Genomic DNA, 17,624 nt, shown 5'->3' on the forward strand with positions numbered 1-17,624 from the left:
TTGTCCCTTAAATAGGTTATATGAAGATGCTTAGTTTGACTTTGTTCTAGAGAAGTGATTTGCATACTTTTTTTTTTCAATAAACTCTTAGATAACATTGTTAGTATGAATGTATGTTTACCATACAGTTATTCTGACCGATGACATTGTTTGGATGAATGCAACAAATTGAAATTGGGGATTATGGACAATATTTTCTATATTTGGTTTAACATCTATTTTTATATTTGTTCTCTGTATACAGTTAGGAAAAGGCTGCAAAGGTAATAAATTTTAACATTGATTCAGAAGCTCAAAGCAGAGCAGCAGATGAATGTTTACATTCCTTTTTATAAACTTGGAGACAGGCAAGTGGTTAAAACTCTGAATTAATGTAAAAACTATATATAGAACTTGTGTTTCCTCTCAAGATGGTGAACTAGCATGGAGAAACCATTGAAGAAGAAACTTCTTTTCTAGGAAGTTAAAACAGTGAAACACATGGTCTTGAATTAGTGTATTGTTTCTATATCCTGGGCAGAAGAGATTTAAGGATAATTAAATTTGGAGGAAAGCTTTTTTTTTTCTTTTTTTTCTTACTTAATTCAAGTTTAACTTGTACTACTTCTCTCTGGTGCCTTAAGACAGTCATCTTCCCATTTCTACCAGTTGTAGAAAAATGACATTATTGTCATTTTTTTACCCCAGGCCACATCAGGGGTAAATCACTGAAATTCAAAAGCCCTCCTATGGTAAAATGCCAGGAAAAACAGCTATAACTGAGTAAATGCTTTTGGATATTTTCATTCCTCTGCCTTTTCTGTCTTCCAGCCTCTGGGTGCTGGTGGATTACAACCTATAAAGACTACCGTCTCCCAGTATTAAGTGTTTTAAGGGTAAAACTCTACTTTGAGAACTTGTGTAATAGAGTGACTACCAAGGGAAGTCACTCTACAAAGGGAACTCAGTAGAGTTCTTTGTTTCCTGAGCTATTGATTTATTTAATAATCTTTTGTATCCTTGGATTTTTAGGCAACACCTGAACGTCTCATCATGCATTTAATAGAAGAGCATTCCATCGTGGACCCAACTTATATAGAAGATTTCCTACTAACTTACAGAACATTTCTTCAAAGTCCTTTGGATGTTGGGATCAAACTGTTGGAATGGTTTAAAATTGACAGCTTAAGGGATAAGGTTGGTTTTATAAATATGAAAGTGATTTTAACCTTTAAATTCTATTTATAAAATCTTTTGCAATTGATAAATACTTATTTTGATAACAGGATTCACTTAATCTAAACAACATTTCTCTACTTAGTTTTGTGACAAAACAGCATGTTAAAAGTGGAAATGAGCCTTAAAAGTTAAAAATTGAAATAGGCTGTGATAAAGCTATAAACTCAAAAAACATGATAGCTGCGTGAGTGTTTTGAACTCTATCAAAATGTTTGTTCATGAAGATCAATAAAACACTTAAAAGGTGATTAATAGTTAGACTATTCAGCAAGTAAATTATTTTCAAGTGACTTTAGATTGATTGTAAGCCCCAAATAGCAATATGTTGATTTGGGGGGTTTACACTTTTATCATTTTAAAATAATCTGTTTGTCCTTAATATATCCCTGCAGTGACTTATTTTAAATCTACCTTTGAGTATTTTTTTCTTTTCATTAAACATTGTTTGCTGTTGTAGATAATCTTAGCTTATTTCATGGAGTGTTTGTACATTTAATGGGAAGACTTGCAATACCTCAGCAAATTGGTAGGAAGTTAGTTATTTTAAGAAAAATAAAAGAAGGGCCATAATTGCTTGGTGTATCTTTCTGAGTTATATTTTAAATGAAACAATTAGATGTGGCTAGACTGTAGAGTTCTCTTGTTTAGGAAACTAAGGTGTTCAGAACTACAGGCTTGCCCCCCCATCCCCACCCCCCCAGTGCCCTTTGGAGTTATGTGTAGGTACTTCAGTTGCTGAAGAAATAAAGGCATGCTAAATAAAGAATGAGCAAAAATATAAATGAGGGACAACTAGATATTTACATGCAAAAGAATGAAATTGGACCTTTACCTTACATTATATACAGAATTAACTCAAAGTAGATTAGTGACCTAAATATGAGAGCTAACACTATAAAACTCTTAAGAGATTTAAAATCATTGACTGTATTAAACTTTTTTGTATCCTTATGTATTGTTTAAATCTTTTGCAGTGATCATGTGCTATTTTTACAAAAATAAAACTTTTTTTCATTTAAAACTTAAAAGAAAAATCATGACCTTGGATTTGGCAGTCGTTTCTTAGATATGATATTCAGAGCATAAACAATAAAAAAAAACATAGATTGAACTTCATCAAAATTAAAACAGTAAATTAAAAGGAAACACATGGAATGGGAGAATATATTTGCAAATCTTCTATCTGATAAGGGTCTAGTATCCAGAATGTGTAAAGTACCCTTATAGTCCAACAACAAAGATACAACACAACTTAGAAACAGACAAAGGGCTTTGGGGAGCCTGGGTGACTCAGTCGGTTAAGTGTCCGAGTTCCACTCAGGTCATGATCTCACGGTTCATAAGTTCGAGTCCCGCATCAGGCTCTGTGCTGACATCTCAGATCCTGAAACCTGCTTCAGATTCTGTGTCTCATTCTCTCTCTGCTCCTCCCCCTGCTTGTGCTGTGTCTCTCAAAAACAAATAAATGTTTAAAAAAAAAAAAAAATCTTTCAAAAGAAAAAAGAAATAAAGGGCTTGAATAGAGATTTTTCCAAAGCAGATACTTAAATAGCTAGCAAACACATGAAAAAGATGTTTAAGGAGCACCTAGCTGGCTCAGATGGTGGAGCATGCAACTCTTGATCTCGGTTCAGGAGTTCCATCCCCACGTTAGGGGTAGAGATTAAATAAAAAACTAGAATCTTAAAAAAACGTTTAACATCATTCGTTATAAGGAAATGCAAATTAAAACCACAGACAGAGGGGCACCTGGGTGGCTCATTCTGTTAGGCGTCCGACTCACTTTCGGCTCAGGCCATGATCTCTCATTTCATGAGTTTGAGCCCTGTGTGTTGGGATCTGCGCTGACATTGCGGAGCCTTCTGGGGGTTCTGTGTTTCCTCTCTCTGCCCTCCTCCACGTGCGCGCTCTCTCTCTCTCTCTCTCTCTCTCTCTCCCAAAAATAAACGTAAAAAAAAAAAAAAGCTTTAAAAAACCACAGTGAGATCCTGCTTCACACCCCCTAGGATGGCTTTTCAAAAAGGAAAGGAAATAACAAGCATTGCCAAGGATGTGACTGGAGAAAATGAAATTCTCAGACATTGTTGATAGTAATGTAAAATGTTATAGCTACTCTGGAAAACAGTTTGGCATTTCTTCAAAGAGTAAAACAGAATTAGCATATAACCTGGCATTTACTCTTAGTATTTTTCAGAACTGAAAGTAGGTATGCAAACAAAAATTTATATACCGACATTCATAGCACTATTGACTATAGCCAAAAGGGGAAAACAACCCGAATGTCTATTAACTGATGGATGGATAAACAAAGTGTGGTATAGCCATAATGAAGTATTAATTCAGCCATAAAAAGGAATGTAGTACATGCCACAACATGGATCAATCTTGAAAACGTAATGCTAAGTGAAAGAAGCCAGACACAAAAGGTCACAGTTTGTATGAAATATTCCACATAGAAGAGAGGGCAGAATGTGAGGTGACTGACTCCTTAATGGGTGATAAAAATGTTCTGGAACTAGGTAATGGTGATAGTTGCACACCTATAACTACGAAATGCCACTGAATTATATACCTTACAGTGGTTTAAATGGTGGCTTTTGTGTGTATCCTACCGGAGTTTAAAAAATAGATGACTTAAATTATTTCCATTGTTAGGTACATTATTCGGTTCAACTTCATTAATTTTTCTGTTAATCTGTGGTACAAAGTAATCAAACCACTTTACAATTTTGAAGACTCACAATATTTCTAACAAAGTAGGTTTCAGATGTGGTTTGTTAATAATTTTGATTAAACATGTTCTTGACTATGTAAAGGCTCTTGATATGATTGCCTGCCCTTTAGAAGCTTGTATTTTAGGATACTGTCTGAGGTATACATCCTATGTACTTCTTATAGCTTAGTAAACAGGCTTGTGTTTTCTCACTGTGGGTCCAGTCTTGGCTCTCTATGTTGCTTGTGCACCCAAGGAAGCAAAAACTCAGACCAAACCATGCCTGCATATTAGAATGAACCCTTTGTGTGCAGGATAGGGGGCGAAGGGGTTAGCCATATAGCTCAGTTCCCCCTCAGTTTTGGACATGCTTTTGTAATATACTTCTACAGAAAGAATGCCTCTCATAACTATACTGTCTCCTTCATGTTTCTACAGGTAACACGGATTGTGTTATTATGGGTAAATAATCACTTTAATGATTTTGAAGGTGATCCTGCTATGACTCGATTTCTGGAGGAATTTGAAAAAAATCTGGAAGATACAGTAAGACTCCAAAGAATTTATTTTCTTCAGGATTTAGGGATTTCCCTGATCCTCAAATAACAGTACCTCAGAATACTTCCATTCTCTCCTGTGTCTTGAATGTCTGCTCTAAGAACTTCGAAATTTATATTTTAGATTCTGCTCATTCTCTGCCATTAACCCAAACAGAAATTAGGCTTCTTCCTGACTCTTCTATGTTCGTTTTAAGGCTGATGATGTTGCTGTCTCCAGCCAGTCAGCCAGTCTTATGATCTCTAGTGTATATGTGGGCTACTTCTTTCTCTGCCTTGAATTCCCTGGCCAAGATGTCCATTCATTTGCTATAGTCACCTGCGTCACTAATTTTAGCATACGCCTATTTCCTATAGCCCCTCTCAGCCATTTCTTTTTCACTCCGCGTTGAGGGGCTCATTTTATTATGCCTAATCTTTTATAATGGCTAATTTTAGTTCTAGTATTTCTTTGTTCTAGCGATTTTGTATGGCCAGAGATTGTTTTTAGGCCACAAATAAGATGAATATTTCTCTCTTTGTAAATAAGCTAATGTACTTCCTACCAAAGTAATTCCTTGTCTATGTATTCAGGTACCTCACCTACATCTTCAATATTTTTTCTGGGTACCCTTGATTTTAGCCAACAGGATTATTTTATATTCTTCACTAATTCTCTCAACCTTAAAGTCTTTGCTTCTCCTCTTGCTATTTGAATTCTGTGCAACCTTTAAGGCCTGCTTTATATATCAGATCTACATTAGACTTTATGAGTTTCCCTTCTGCATGTGATTTCACTTGTTCTAAATATATAACACCTAAGATAATCCCCTCAAGGTTCTGTTAACTTTGACAGTGGCTATTTATAATTAATTTACTCTGTGTCAAATATAAAACTATGAACTGGAACTGAATTGTCTGCTCCAGGCACCTTGAGATTTTAGGAAGTAAATTAATAATGCAGCTCAGGAGTTAGATTGCCTGAAATAGCATTCAAACTATACCACATGTTAGATATGTGAACTTGGACAAGTTGCTTAACCTTTTTATGCCTCAGTTGTTTTATGTATAGTAGTCCGTAGTTTCTGTTATGAGGATTATAATGAGCTATAATGAAGGTAACCATCTGAAAGGAAAACCTGTCACATAGCAAGTGCCCAAGAACCATTGATTTTACTCAAGAGTATAAGTGGATGGAGTTGAACAAAGGGACAGAGCAGCAGATTTTCGTCTGTTCCCATATCTTTTAGTTCTGTAGCTTTCCCAGCAGCACTCCAGCTCTGTGAAGAATGGGAAGAATGAACAGAGGCTGGGGAACTTAAGAGGCCATAGGAGCTCACCACCATCATATGGGTTTTCCAGTGCTCACTGTGTAGATAATTCGTGGGCTGATGGAAAACAGAAATTGCCTTACAGTTGTGGGATTTCTTTTTTGGTAATCATTCAGTCATGAGATATTTATTAAATTCTACATTGTACTCCAAAGTGTTGCATAGGATAAGAACAGGTGTAAGGTTAGGTCCCTGCCTTGAAAAAACTTTAGCTGCTTTTTATGGACATAAGATATACACATACTATGCTATTGGAGAATAGTTGAATATTAAATTGGTGTTAAAACCTGAAAGTTAGAATATTATCAGGCATAAAAAAGACCTAAAATAATACAGGACTAATGTACCTCGAAGAGGCAGAGACTTGAATGTGTCTTTGACTGTTAGATATTATTCAGAAGGGTGATTCAGGTCCTGCAAGATTCTGGATTGATATAACAGCCAGGAGATAAGCAAGATAGCACTAGAATATGTATTAGGAAAGTTCATGCCATGAGAAGTAATTTTTTTGTCTTCCCTTTCTAAGTGGGACGTCATTTTGAAATCTCTTCTGACCTGTGACTATCTAGACGTTTTAAAAAATAACTATTGAGAAATCTTGAGAGTGCTCTCCGGCGGAAGCTTTCCCTCCTTCAGTTTTATTTACCCTGACTCGTATGTGTTTTACTCTGTATTTAAATGTAACTCTAACTCTGATGATTTTAGGTGATTTTTAAAAGCCTATAGGAATAAATCCATACATTTATATACATTCTACCCTTTTTTGCTTTTTAGAAAATGAATGGTCATCTCCGGTTATTGAATATTGCCTGTGCTGCAAAGGCCAAGTGGAGGCAGGTTGTGCTGCAAAAGGCTTCCCGGGAGTCCCCTCTGCATTTCAGCCTTAATGGGGGAAGTGAGAAGGGATTTGGTATTTTTGTTGAAGGAGTAGAACCCAGTAGCAAAGCTGCTGATGCGGGACTGAAACGTGGTGATCAGGTAAATAAATACACAACCACTTGAATTAAAAGCCTTCTGATAACTAAAATGTCTGCTACTTTTTTTCTCGTGATAATTCTTCAAGTAAGCATGACCAATGTAAGGAAATTTAATTAACATTAAAAGGTAAGTGGCCAAAGATTGCCATAAATAATGGTTTAGCTTAAGTAGTGGTCCTATGGTAACAGAACTACATCTATAAGTAGAGGAAGCCGGGCAAGGGACTACGAAAATGAAGGAGACCCCGGGAGGAAGTTGGAGGGGATTTATTCTCTCTGTATACGCATTAGATAACTGTAGAGCAGTGTATTCCAAAATGTGATTCCTGACAACCTTGTTACTAAAAAATGCAATTCCTAAGCCTACCTCAGTTCTACTAATTGTACTAGTGACAGTCTGCCATGATGAGGTCCAGGAATCTGTATTTTTAACAGAGCTCACTCTCTCTAGGTGATTCACATGCACACCAAAGAGTCATTTTTCAAATTTAGCTAAATCACTTGGGAAGGTTATGTTTCCCCATTTTAAAGTTTTGTTTGTTCATTTATTCATTTAGAGTGTGGCTTTATTTGACTTTTAACTAAACTATACTAGCGCTTTTCTTTTTAAATTATGAATGCATTCACACTGTAAAAACTTCCACACTGCAGAGCAGTGCTTCTCAACTGGGAGTGATTTTCTCCCCCCAGGAGACATTTGGCGTGTCTAGAGATAATTTTGATTCTCATGATCCAGAAGTTACTCTTAGCATGAAGTGGTTAGAGGCCAGGCATGCTGCTAAGCAGCCTCCAGCACCCCACAGCAGGACACCCGCACAACAGAGACTTACCCGGCCCAAATACCAAGAGTGCAAGGGTTAAGAAGCTGGTTTAAAATTTTAATGAGCCCCTTCTTCCACTAAGGGAACTTTTTAAAAACAGATTTCTGGGCCTAACCCCACACCATTCATTAACAATTTCTAGTAGCTAGAATTCCAGAATCAGTGTATTTAATGTTCTAGTATTTTATTTTAAACTCATTTGAGCATCTCATTCTTCACAAGGAAGGAAAAAAACAATGAAATCAGATTATTTCATTTTTGAGAGAAAATTTATCTACTTTTTACCTCTTCCTTCAAGTCTTCTCAGTTATTGTTAAAATGATCTGAAATGTTAGATCTAGATTATTAAGTCATTTTTAACATCATTTATCTTTTGAGAATACTTTTGACATTGGCATTAAGTTTCGGAGGTTTATCACTAATAACCATGTACACATTTACACCTTCCTTACTGATGTCATTGATCACCTCCATTTCATCTGTGCCACATGCCCCCATGATTAAGATTCATTTCACCAGTGTCTTCTAGTACTTTTCGAATCTCTTTTAGTTCTTGTCTTATATAGGGCCTATAAATACTATAGTTTTTTGTGTCCCTGCATGTTTGATAATGCTTTTGTTCAGTGGGGTATAAAATTCTTTGTTCACAGTTATTTATCCCTCAGAGCATTGATGTTATAGAAAAGTATCACATCATTTTACTATTGCCCAAGAGAAGTCCAAACCAACCTTTATTTTTTCTTTTCTAGCTTCCTTTGTTTGTCCTCCTACCCATCCCCAACCCCACCAACTCCACAGTGGTGCTTAAAGATTCTTTGTTCAGTGTCCGTGGAATTCAAATTTTTCTTTGGGATATGTTAAAAAATAGATCTCTTTATTATCTTTGCACAATACTCAAGCCATTTCAATGTGTAGACTCAAGACTTCTTTCAACTCCGCATTTTACTTCTGTGGTTTCTCTTTCTTTTCATATTTTGTTTCTCAGTCTTTTTTTTACCGTGTTGGAATCATTGTGTGAGTCCTGACATCTGTCCTCTGTGCTGCTTATCTGTTTTTTGTGTTTTTTTTCCTCATTATGTTTATCTCTTTATCCTTTTTTGTTAGATTTAGTATTTTTTAAATAAGCTTTCTGTACGATTTGGAGGTACAGCCAAGTTTGGGAAGCCTTCTGTGAAGGGTCAGCACATCACATGCAAGAATCCATCGCAGTTGTACTTGCTGCTTTTCGACTTCCTGATTCAGCATCAGCAAAGGATAGTAGATATATTTAAAGTATCACTTTTGAATGAATTCTGTCTTTTAAAAGCAATAAATTTGCATTTAGAATATTTCAGTAAAATTTACATATACATACACAAGCACTAATTTTTATGAGCTGATGTGTCTTGATTTAAAATTCTCCTTCATATATAGGGGCATCTGGGTGGCTCAGTTGGTTAAGTGTCCGACTTCAGCTCAGGTCATGATCTTTTGCTTCGTGAGTTGGAGCTCTGCATCAGGCTTTGTGCTGAGCTGGAGCCTGCTTCAGACTCTGTGTCTCCCTCTCCCTCTGTCCCTCCCCTACTCGTGTTCTGTCTCTCTCAAAAATAAACAGACATTAAAAAAATTTTTTTTATTTTTGTTTCATATATAAACCATCCTGTTTTTTAAAAATTTTTTCTTTGATCTCAGAGGGAATGAACTTTCAAAAAATGTTTTTAGTAGTGATTTGGGGAAATAGAATATAGAGAAAAAAAATAAGTGGTAATTCCACTTCTCGTAGAGATGAACATTATTCACATATGGGTGCATTTTGTTCCAGTGTCATTTTTTTCACCATTACACCTAAGGTTGCAGAAGTAGCTAATATTGTTTCTGTCATAATTTGTATTTTTCTTCAAGATAATGGAAGTAAATGGACAAAACTTTGAGAACATTACATTTGCGAAGGCCGTTGAAATTTTAAGGAATAATACTCACCTTGCACTTACTGTGAAGACCAACATTTTTGGTGAGTTTTGTTGTAAAAACTGAAAGGTTTTTTCTTCTGCTTTTTGTTTACTGTTTTTGTTTGTTTTGTTAATTAAAAGCAAAAGTCATCAATGAAAAGGAAAATAATAAAATACAAACATGTTTCTTTTTGAGCTCCTTGATCATTTTTAGGAACTTCAGTGTTGAGGTATAGTAAGTACTATGTATTCTAGAATTTTCATTTTTCATCGTTTGCATTATTTTGGTATCTTACAAAAATAAGTTTTAAAAGAGGTGTGCACGTACATTTGGTTAGACGTGTGAAGTGTCTACTGAAGAGGTATTATGTACTATACTTTGCTGGGAGATACTGAGTGAAACTTAGAATGACCTGTATGAAGCATAAAAATCATAATCAGGCCTTTATTCCCCCTGCTAATGGGCAACTCAGACTATTGCTAATGTTTTAGCTAGCTTTCTGAAGAAAGCTAGCTAAATAATAATACGAATGCTAGGGGCGCCTGGGTGGCGCAGTCGGTTAAGCATCCGACTTCAGCCAGGTCACGATCTCGCAGTCCGTGAGTTCGAGCCCCGCGTCAGGCTCTGGGCTGATGGCTCGGAGCCTGGAGCCTGTTTCCAATTCTGTGTCTCCCTCTCTCTCTGCCCCTCCCCCGTTCATGCTCTGTCTCTCTCTCTGTCCCAAAAAAAAAAAATAAAATAAAAAAATAAAAAAAAAAAAAAATAATACGAATGCTAGATTGGCTGTTTCATGAAACTAAATTGAGTAAAAGAATTAATCACTGAATTCCAGATTTTTAATAACAGTGTACTCTGCCTTTCTCTCTAAAAATGTTGATTACTGTATCTGCAGAGTATTTTGATCATGTTTCTATTTGAAGCAAAGACTAAAGCTTGCGCTTGCATTTTTTTTTTTCTTTGTTGGTTCCCCCTCCCCGCCCCCCTGCTTTTTAGGGAAGACTTATTGTAACTGGGTTTCCTTAGATACCATAGGGTATTCAATGAAATTCTGAGAAGGGCGATAATAAAAACAGCATAATAGTTTGAAAATTATCAAAGAAAATTTAAGAGTCTAAATGAAGTTAGGGGGGAAAATTTCTTCAGGTCATCTGGGTTGCATTTTGAAAACTAGGAGTTGAATTTAAAAACTGCCTATGGAAAAGGAAGTATGTTTTATTTTTTCACTTTCACTGCTCCTCATACTGCACTTAGTCATAATGAAAAATGAAACATTGGGTATTTTTCCTCTTTTCAGTGGAGTCCTTTTTACTGAATTATGTCCTGTTAAGTCTGATATATAACTCCTTTGGCAATTTCCTAATATTATATTAGTTTAGCGTCAAATAAGTGAGCCTTCACAGTTCCTGGGTTTCCTGGAGTTTGGACTAGTATCTAGAAACATCAACTTTTGGATTAAATCAAAAAGATTCTGATTTTAAAAAGTAAGAAAGCAGAGCTTGCTCTGTCTCTTAGAGCATCTGACTTAGTGTTTCCAAGCTTGACTTTGTTTAGATGTATTTCATAGGGCTCTTACAAGGATCAAAGACCTTGAACTTTTTGTGCCCTCACGTAATAATTATTACCTGGTATCACATACTATTATGTATAAAAATATAAAGATAGTACTATTTGGTGATTAATAACATGGCCCATGGGAAGAAACAGAAAAAATAGATCTGAAAGGTACAAAAGGCAGGGAAGCCACCACTTCAGGACTCCTTGAGTGGTGAGAGACATTTGCCCAATAGAACTCTAGATGGGATGTGGTAGAGGGTAGGTTGTGGTACTGCAAAAGAGGGCCCATGTCCTCAATACCTCCTTCCTTACCCTTGGCAGAGAATGGTCAGCCAACTCTATCCCAAGCAAAACACCAAAGAGTATCTCAAAGTAATAGTAATAAAGCATTTTTAAAAATGGAGCATTTTAGTATGGATGTGGTATCTGGAATGAAGCCCTGGTAACTCTGACATTACAGTGAAGCAGAGATGAGCACTTAGGTTGTCCTATATGGAGCTCGCAGTCAGAACACCTACAGACAGGAAAACTGTGACCAGAACACAGATTTTTTTTGTGTGTTTGTTTATTTCTGAGAGAGAGAGACACGAAGAGTGAGTGGAGGAGAGGCAGAGAGAGAGGGAGACACAGAATCTGAAATAGGCTTCACGCTCTGAGCTGTCAGCACAGAGCCCAACGCAGGGCTCAAACGCACAAACTGTGAGATCATGACCTGAGCCGAAGTCAGATGCTCAACTGACTGAGCCACCTAGGCGCCCCTAAAACTGACAGCTAGGTGTAGGAGAACAAGAATCATTGAGGCATGGTGGGAAACATAATAACTGAGCTTACGGAATCTGAGGAAAGTAGTTAATTTGAGGAAGAGAAGAAAAACATTTCTAGAACCGTGCTCAGATTTAAAGAGTTATCCCTTAAAATAAGAACAGGATATTAGGAAAAAAGAAACAGTCATTGAAAAAGAAGTAACTCAGAGTGACTTACAGTATGATAGCAATGACAAAAACAAAATGTAAAGTAATGTCGATGCAACAATAGCCGAGACTTTTCCAGAGTGAAAGAAGGATGCAAATCTTCTAAATCAAAGGGCACCTGAAATCTGAGCAAAATGAATTAAACTTGTTTTAACTTTCTGTTTCCAGTATTGGAGAATAACCAGAAAAGGTAGACTAAAATATAAAAAGTAGTTACAAACAAGTGCAACAATCCAAAAAGAGAGCTAACAACTACCTGACATAGAACAGAGAGAGAATCGGACTGGAAAGACGTGAACTGGAGCCATATCTGCTCTCAGACATTCACCAGTACAGGAAAGCTCTTGAAAGACAGCCTCTTTGGGCAGTAGACTCCTAGCAAAAGTCTAAAGCTTTGGAATCCTGCACTTGATAGGAACACAAAACTGGATGTGTTATATCCCTTCCCACCTCCTGAAACCATACCCCAGAAGGATGTCTTTTTTTTTCCAGGGACATTATCAATCCATAGAATGTAGCCGAGAGGAAGAACTGCAGGATAAAATCACAGGTTTCTAGTGTTAGAACCCACCAAGGCCAGAACGCTCAAGCATAATAACCTTTGTTGAAGATTGGGACCTTGAATGGCTTACTCTAAAGTGGATGTGGGTTGTACTCTAAGCAACTCGGAAAGACCTCAGATTTTGGCCCTGGCTCTAGCCCTGGGACCTCAGGTGCCTGGCAAAAGAACATAAAAATCTTTTGAGGATTCCAGCAGTAACCTATTATTTGTGTCTTTTTTAATAAGTTTTTTTTTTTTTTTTTTTTAGTTTATTTATTTATTTTGAGAGAGAAAGAGAAAGAAAATGCCTAGCAGGCTCTGCACTCACTCTGGAGCCCGACGTGGGGCTCAAACCCACAAACCGCGATATCATGACCTCAGCTGAAACGAAGAGTAGGTTGCTTAACCAAGTGAGCTACCCAGGCGCCCAATAACCTATTATTTGTAAAAATAATTTTTCAAATACAGAGTTAAGCAAACAATCAAAGATTGTGAGGCTCTCTTAAAAGTCAGTGTAATCCCCGGGCACCTAGGTGGCTCAGTCGGTTAAGTGTCTGACTTCAGCTTAGGTCATGATCTCACAGTCTGTGAGTTCGAGCCCCGCATTGGGCGCTATGCTGACAGCTCAGAGCGGGGAGCCTGCTTCGGATTCCGTATCTCCCTCGCTCTCTGCCCCTTCCCCTCTCACACTCTCTGTTTCTCCTTTGCTCAGAAATAAACATTTTTAAAAAAATCTTTTTTCAAGTCAGTGTAATCCAGAACCAACAGAAACAGAACCAGAGGAGTTCCAGAGTATCAAACACAGTCTGTTAGGTAACTGTCTTGTATCTGTGAAGTTAAAAATCAAATTGAGGGTTCCATTTCTAGGTAAGATGGAGTAAACACATGCCACCCTTTGTTTCCCAGTCAGCTCAACAGTAAAACGTGGGCAGAATCATTTAAGAACTTGGAAAATTTAAAGTCCCACTACCAGGAGTAAATTAATTAATTAATTAATTTTTTTTTCCTTTTACTCCAGTAACACTGGACTGGAGTCAAGGCAAGCTGAAACCTGGTTGTGTACATACTGGTAAAGGTTCAAATGGAGAAGCCTGGCTTGAGGAGTGGGAAAAGGAATCCCCACAGTTTTTCCCCCCTCTTTTTTTCCCCATTCTGTCAGGCCTCAGCCTCCAAGCAGCAATACAGCTGCACAAGCCAGACTTCTGAGGGAGGGGAACGTTCTTCACCGTTCACTGGAGCTGTGGCTCCTTCATTGTCCCCCCCCACACTCTTTCTTCTTCCTCATTGGCCCCTACAGAGCCAGAGTCAGCAATTTCTTTCTAAAGGACTGAAAAGGGTAGCCTAAGGAACTGTGGAAGTTAGTAGGTTGATAACTGAGGTAGAGAAGACAACTCCATAAAGTTGTTTATGAGATCCCGAGCTCACCTCCATCCTGTGTGTGTGCATGGATGTGATCCTATTCAGCACACCAGAGACTTGGAGAACTGGCATGCCAGTGGACCTCTGCTCGGGTCCCAGGCAGACTGAGTGGTGGCGCAGATCAAACAGGTGGAGATAACACTGCAAAGCTTTGGAAACTGTACCACAGCCCACAGAAGGCTAAACAAAGATAGCAAAACTTTGTCGCAGTCATCACCTGAGGCATTGCCTTTGCCATTCTGCCTCCTTTCTGTGTGAGAGTTCAGTTACTTACATATTAAAAGATTGAGTCCCATGCATCTTTTACAGACTGTTGTGTTCTTGACCTTTTTCCCTCTCTTTGTGCTTCAGTTTGGATATTTTCTAATGACCTGGGTTTAAGCAAAGTTTTGCTCTTTTCTTCTGTATCTGTCCTGCCCTTGAACACAGAGAGTTTCATTTTAGATAATTTTTAGTTCTAGAATATCTGTTTGAATCTCTCTTATAAACTCAATTCTCAAAACCATATTTTCATCCATTTTATCTCTATTTTATTTAATATATTTATAACGGTTATTACAAAAATCTTTTGTGTTAATTCCAAAATGGGTGTTACCTTTTATTCTCTGATCCCCCCTTATTATCAAAGTGTCTTATTTTGTGTGTCTTACAATTTTTTATTGTATGCTGTACTTTGTATACTAAGGAACCTTAGCAAATAGGCAGATTAGTATTTTCTCATAGAAAGGATTTGCCATTTCCTCTGTTTAAGCATATAAGGTAAGGGGAATTGAGCTGGGTCAGGCTAGGTTACAAAATTACTTAGACTATACCCAAGTTTCAAACTGAGAGTGAGATTTGTCATGTGTTTGATGCAGAGAATCTGATGAGAGATTTTTTAACTTAGCTCTTGAGCCTCTCTCCCCAAGCAGAGAAATATGTCATGTATTGGTTGCACACCCTTCCTTGTTGTGTGATTTTGTCTCCTAAGTACCATGAGACTAAGAAATTTCGAACCTGTCCCCAGCTCTTCTGCCTTGTCTTAGGAGTAGATATGTCCCATGGAGGAAGGCATCACTGCTTTGGGCCTTGTGTGTATTCCAGTTTTTATGCCAGTACTTGAAGCCATCAAAAATCCTTTTTCCTCTAGTAGAGTCTCTCTACCTGATGCCCGTTTCGTGTTTAGACTTCATGTTGAGAGAAGAAAACATCAGGCAATCTCCGTTTACCATCTTTTTACCTTGGTATTTTAACTCATCTATTCCTCCTGGCTTTCATAACTTTCTAACATTTGAAAATCTCACCACTCAGATAATTTATTATTAGCATTTTAATGTTTTCATAAAAGTATTATATGTGTATGTTTTGAAAATGAAAACATTTAAAAAAGGTATACAGTAGAGCCATACTGTGTATAGCATTCTGGATCTTTGCTTAGGAGTTGATACAGATTTAATTCTTGTATAATTGTTACTGCAGAGAAATCCACTGCAATATCATTATAATCTGTTGAGCTAACGTATTGATGGGTGTTTTTGGTTGTTTTCAGTTTTTGCTATTTACAGTGTTGAAATAAAAATCCTGTATACTTTTATGCTTATGTAGATAGACCTAGAAGGTAAATTTCTCATAGTGGAATTAATTTTTAACAGTGCTGCAGTTTCACTTTCCAAAAGTTTATCCCAGTCTACATACACTTTCTTTATCAGAATATAAGAATGCCTTTGCAACAGGTATAATCAACTTTATTTTTATTCATATACATTATTTAATAATGAGGGAGGTTGAGCACCTTTTTTTTTCAAAGGTTAACATTTATTTTTTACAAAGTAATTTGTCCATTTTTATTTTGAGGTACTCATGTTTTATTGATGTATTTGAATGTGTTATAAGAAAGGACAATATCTTGTAGTCTTTTTTTGTGTGTTTTTTAATATTTATTTATTTTGGGAGAGAGTGTGAGCAGGAAAGGGGCAGAGAGAGGGGGAGAGAATCCCAAGCAGGCTCTGCACTGTCAGCACAGCCCGATGTGGCGCTTGATCTCATGAACCATGAGATCATGACCTGAGCCAAAATCAAGTCAGACACTTACCCTACTGGGCCACCCAGGCACCCCCAGTATCTTTTAGTCGAAGGGTTGCAAATATTTCCCCAAGTTGTCTTTTGACTTTGCTTGTTGTGTGTGTGTGTGTGTACATATGTACGTAATTGTGGAGACTGAGAAATTTTTAATCTTCATGTAGTCCAATTTATTACTTTTCTTGATTCTTGGGCACCTTCATTTCTGATTCATATATTTATTATTGCTTTTTAATAGCATTGTAATTACACTTGCTCACCTATTAATTTTTGTCTTGAACCTTGACTGATTTTTTAAAATTTATTATTTTCTCTTCATCTATAAATCAAAATTTCTACAATTTTATTTATAACTATATACACAAGTCCAGTGAAGATGTAAGCTACTGTGTACACTCTTGAGTTGTCTTATGTACATACCACAGGCAGGGATATCTGCTGCCCATTTAAAGATTTCCTGTTGCTCTTCACTGTAGCATTTTTAGGCCCTTTCTTTGCCTTGTTCTCCAGTCATCTTAATTTTCTTTGTTTCTTTTTACCACAGGGACTTGGAACTTGAGATTTCTTCTACCTAGAGTCATTCCTCCTTCCCCTCACTTTGCCTAGTTAAAATCTACTCACCTTACAGCAACTTAATTAGGATTTTCCCTTTCCTGCTTTCTTAATTCCTCTGGTTATGATCTTTCTGTACCATATTTTGTACACTTACTGTTCTGCAGTAGGCGTTATCTGCGAGCGCATAGTGTAGTGCCTTCGTGTTTGTAGGTCAATAAGTGTTTTTTTGCATGGATGTGTATCAATTTTACCTCAAAAAGGCATTTTCACCTTTACCACGTGGCTTAAAAATAAAACAATTTTCTAAACAAACTCAAAGGAATTTGTTGCATTTTAATCAAGCAAATTATCTTTAAAAGGTGACTCCAAAGATGTTTATTATTTTGAAGGCAGAAAATGTGCTTTTCATAAACTTTCGGTATGCTTTGGTAATGTGATAACATCCTGGTTGAAACTTTCAAGATGATCTACTTTTACAACTGAATACCAAGCCATTTTGTGTTGTAATGCATCAGCTTTTAAGTCTTTTGTCTATTGGATCTTACTTGTAACTCGTTTGATATTGAAGGAAATGATTGATTTGTCCCCACAACAAAAAAGATCACAATTCTCTGTTTTTCAGTGGGCACATTTATAAAATTTATTTTTCTTTTATGAAGGTTCCAAGTAACACTACTGAAACCTGCACCTTCTGAAGACCTTCATGTTCAAGAATATGTAGCTTCATTTTTCTTTTATTCAGACCCTCCCAGACACCATGAATTTTTAGGAAATTACCTTCTGCCTTAGCATTTATCTTTTTAGTGGGTTTTTTTCCCCCTCTAGTAGTTGATAGGTCTTATTTAAGAACACATATTTAAAACAACTGAAAAATATTTTCATGACATTAATGAAACCTAAGTAATAGAGGTTACCCTAATTGGAAAAGATGACACTAATAGTTACTAGATACATAGTCTTCTATGGATTTTTCTTTTATTCACTTGATCCCAAGGAGGTAT

The 17,624-nt window shown here is 36.8% G+C and overlaps 1 protein-coding gene across 11 annotated transcripts in view; it reads left to right on the forward strand.

Moving 5' to 3' along the window:
- RAPGEF6 (Rap guanine nucleotide exchange factor 6) overlaps positions 1-17,624 on the forward strand; it is a 212,793-nt gene that overhangs the window by 113,994 nt on the left and 81,175 nt on the right. For all 11 annotated transcript variants that reach the window (XM_060637874.3, XM_060637875.3, XM_078451204.2 and 8 more), the window contains 4 exons: positions 1,012-1,176; positions 4,370-4,477; positions 6,573-6,776; positions 9,478-9,586. In XM_060637874.3, the coding sequence (XP_060493857.1) occupies positions 1,012-1,176; positions 4,370-4,477; positions 6,573-6,776; positions 9,478-9,586 (586 nt within the window). The remainder of the gene's footprint in view (positions 1-1,011; positions 1,177-4,369; positions 4,478-6,572; positions 6,777-9,477; positions 9,587-17,624) is intronic.

Source organism: Panthera onca, chromosome A1 (assembly GCF_046562875.1).
Source record: "Panthera onca isolate mPanOnc1 chromosome A1, mPanOnc1 haplotype 2, whole genome shotgun sequence".
In the NCBI taxonomy this organism is placed as follows: domain Eukaryota; kingdom Metazoa; phylum Chordata; class Mammalia; order Carnivora; family Felidae; genus Panthera; species Panthera onca.